The sequence below is a fragment of the Platalea leucorodia genome (assembly GCF_965183815.1).
Source record: "Platalea leucorodia genome assembly, chromosome: 6".
NCBI classification, from domain to species: domain Eukaryota; kingdom Metazoa; phylum Chordata; class Aves; order Pelecaniformes; family Threskiornithidae; genus Platalea; species Platalea leucorodia.
Window position 1 is genome coordinate 75,520,906 of NC_138828.1, and position 2,578 is coordinate 75,523,483.

The following is a 2,578-nucleotide window of genomic DNA, read 5'->3' on the forward strand; positions in this document are numbered from 1 at the left end:
AGGAATTTACTGCCTGGGGATCCAACAGGGGGAAATAAGGTCGTGGGGTGCATGTGCTCTTTTTCATATTTCATGAAAACATGCAAGACTCTTAGGTTTGTCCCACCGACAAATCAAAAATTACGGAAAGACAGGAAAAACGTTTCCCTTCCAGCTCTATATGAAAAGAACCCTCCAAAGACGATAGAAAACCCCGTGCTTTCTGTTTGACTTAAGCCCTCTGTAAAATCATCATTCAGAAGGTTTTAACAGTACAAAGGTTTATTTAGAAAAGAGTTTGGATTGTTCTTTAGGGTTTTTTTGGCAAACATTTAAATCCTTTTGGAACTCAAAAAACTGTCAATGCCTGGTACTTTGCACTTTCTTTCCCCCCATAAGCAGTAAAAGCCAATTTCTTACTGGGACGAGCCCACCACAGTCCCCAGCTGATCTATTTATAAATACTCAAATCTCCACCACCACTGCCACTTAATCATTCCTTCTTGATGTCTCTGCTTGCTTTCCCATAAAATTCCAGAGCCCATAAAAGCTCACTGCCTCCCAAACTCAAGTGTCTTAGCCTATTTTCCTCTACAGACTCCCCATGCCCTCCATCAGGGTCCAAAGACAATCACTCCCCTCCCCGTTTACCCATCCGCACTCCAGCACCGCTCCTCCAGCACCATGTCACCATTCTGTATCACGGTGAATGCCCTCAGCCTCCCTGATGCTACCCCCATACCCCACAGCATCACTCTGCTTCACCGTGGGGACGAGCCCTCTTCCTTCTCTCTAAGCCCAAACCCCATGTTCTCTTCCCTCCCTTCTTTTTCAGCATAGAGCCTTCTCCTTCTCTTTTAACTCTACTCTTGCTCAAGGCAAATCCATCCCTCCAGCTCAATGCCGGAAGTTCTTCTTCTTCTTCTTAAAGAGAATGTGTTTAAAGGACCTGCGGAAGTCCTGGTTGAAGATGGTGTAGATGACTGGGTTGAGGGAGCTATTGCAATACCCAATCCAGAAGAAGAACTTGAAGAGAGTCTCGGGGACCTCACATGCCTCCCGGCAAATACCATAGAGGCTGTAGCTGAAGAAGAAAGGGAACCAGCAAACTACAAAGACCCCCATGACCACGGCCAGCACAAAAGTGAAGCGTTTCTCCCGGGCCTGGGTGACTTTCTTACGGCAGATGCTGCTACGCTTCCGGCGACGGCGATATGAGAAGAACTGCATGGAGCGATTGCTAGAGCGGGACAGACGGCTACTAGAGTGCTTGGAGGAATACGAGTAGGAGAAGGACTGGCTCTTGCTGCTTTTGCGGGGATGCTCCTCCCGGCTCCGCCTCCGTCTGCTCTCTGAGGTGCTGCTCTCCTCCAGCTCAATGTCCTCCAGCTCAGAGGCTTTGCGCCAGTGGTGCACTGAATAATGTCCATTCTCTCCCAGCTGCATCCTCAGGGACGTGCAGCCGCCAGCAGCGCGGCTCAAGCCATTCTCAGTCTGGGAGGACCCCTCTGGCATCGTACGCTTCTCAGAGAGGGTCCTGGTCCTTAGCTTGGCCACGCGGTAGATGCGGATATAGACCAACACCATGATGAGGCAGGGGGCAAAGAAAGAGCCAATGCAAGAAGAGAGGATGTACCATGTCTCGTCATTGAGCTTGCACTGGGGGAAGCCATCTCCTTCAGGGTCCCGGTACATGGAGATCAATGGTGGGAAGGAGATGACAGCTGAAATGAGCCAGACAGTGAGGATTATGGCCTTGATCCGCCGAGGGGTCCGTTTGAGGTTGTACTCCACCGCCTGTGTGACTGACCAATACCTGTCGAGGCTGATGGCACACAGGTGGACGATGGAGGAGGTGCAGAAGAGCACGTCCAGCGCCAGGTAAATGTTACACCAAGCCTTGCCGAAGTACCAGTAATTCATAAGCTCGTTGGCTAAGGAGAAAGGCATGACCAGGGTAGCCACCAGGATGTCTGCACTGGCCAGGGACACCAGGAAGAGGTTCTGGGGGGCTCTCAGCGCCCGGCTGGTGAGCACAGCTATCACCACCAGCACGTTGCCCACGATGGTAAAGACGATGAGGAAGCCCACCACGGCAGCCAGGCTGGCCACGGCCGCCGGGGAGTAGGGGGAGGGCGGCTGCAGGAGGGCCGAGGAGGACGGCGAGGAGGGGGAGAGCGCCAGGGACTCGTTGGGGGAGCCCAGGCTCGTGTTCACCACCAGCAGCAGATCCATGGTGGGTGTGCAGGGCGCCGGCGTCCTAGAGAGCCCCGCGGAGCCCCCGCCCCGCCCAGCCGCCCCGCCGCCGCCGCCCCGCCGCCCTCATCGCCCCTCGCCAACGGTCCAACGGTCCAACGGTCCAACGGCCGCCCCGCCGCGCGGCTCAGCCGCCCGCCTCTGCCCCCCGGCCCCTCAGGGCAGGGCCGGGCAGCGCCGCCCCGGCGCGGCAGGGAGCGCGGCAGCGCTGCCTCCGCCCGGCCCCCGGCGAGGGGGCAGCGGGGCACGGCTGGCCCCCGCCGCCCGCCCGGTCATGCCCGGCTCAAGGCAGCCCGCGGCTCCGGAGAAGACACCGCCCGGCCAACGGGAGTCCCCGGCGGGA

General features: G+C 56.9%; 1 protein-coding gene across 1 annotated transcript; it reads right to left on the bottom strand.

Moving 5' to 3' along the window:
• Window positions 1–831: 831 nt before the first annotated feature.
• ADRA2C (adrenoceptor alpha 2C) lies at window positions 832–2,217 on the bottom strand. The gene has a single exon (XM_082316164.1). The coding sequence runs from the start codon at window positions 2,212–2,214 to the stop codon at window positions 877–879; it is 1,338 nt and encodes a 445-aa protein (XP_082172290.1). The 5' UTR covers window positions 2,215–2,217; the 3' UTR covers window positions 832–876.
• Window positions 2,218–2,578: the final 361 nt, after the last annotated feature.

Coding starts and splice junctions, on each gene's coding strand:
- ADRA2C (XM_082316164.1), bottom strand. CDS start 2,214: ATGGATCTGCTGCTGGTGGTGAACACGAGCCTGGGCTCCCCCAACGAG.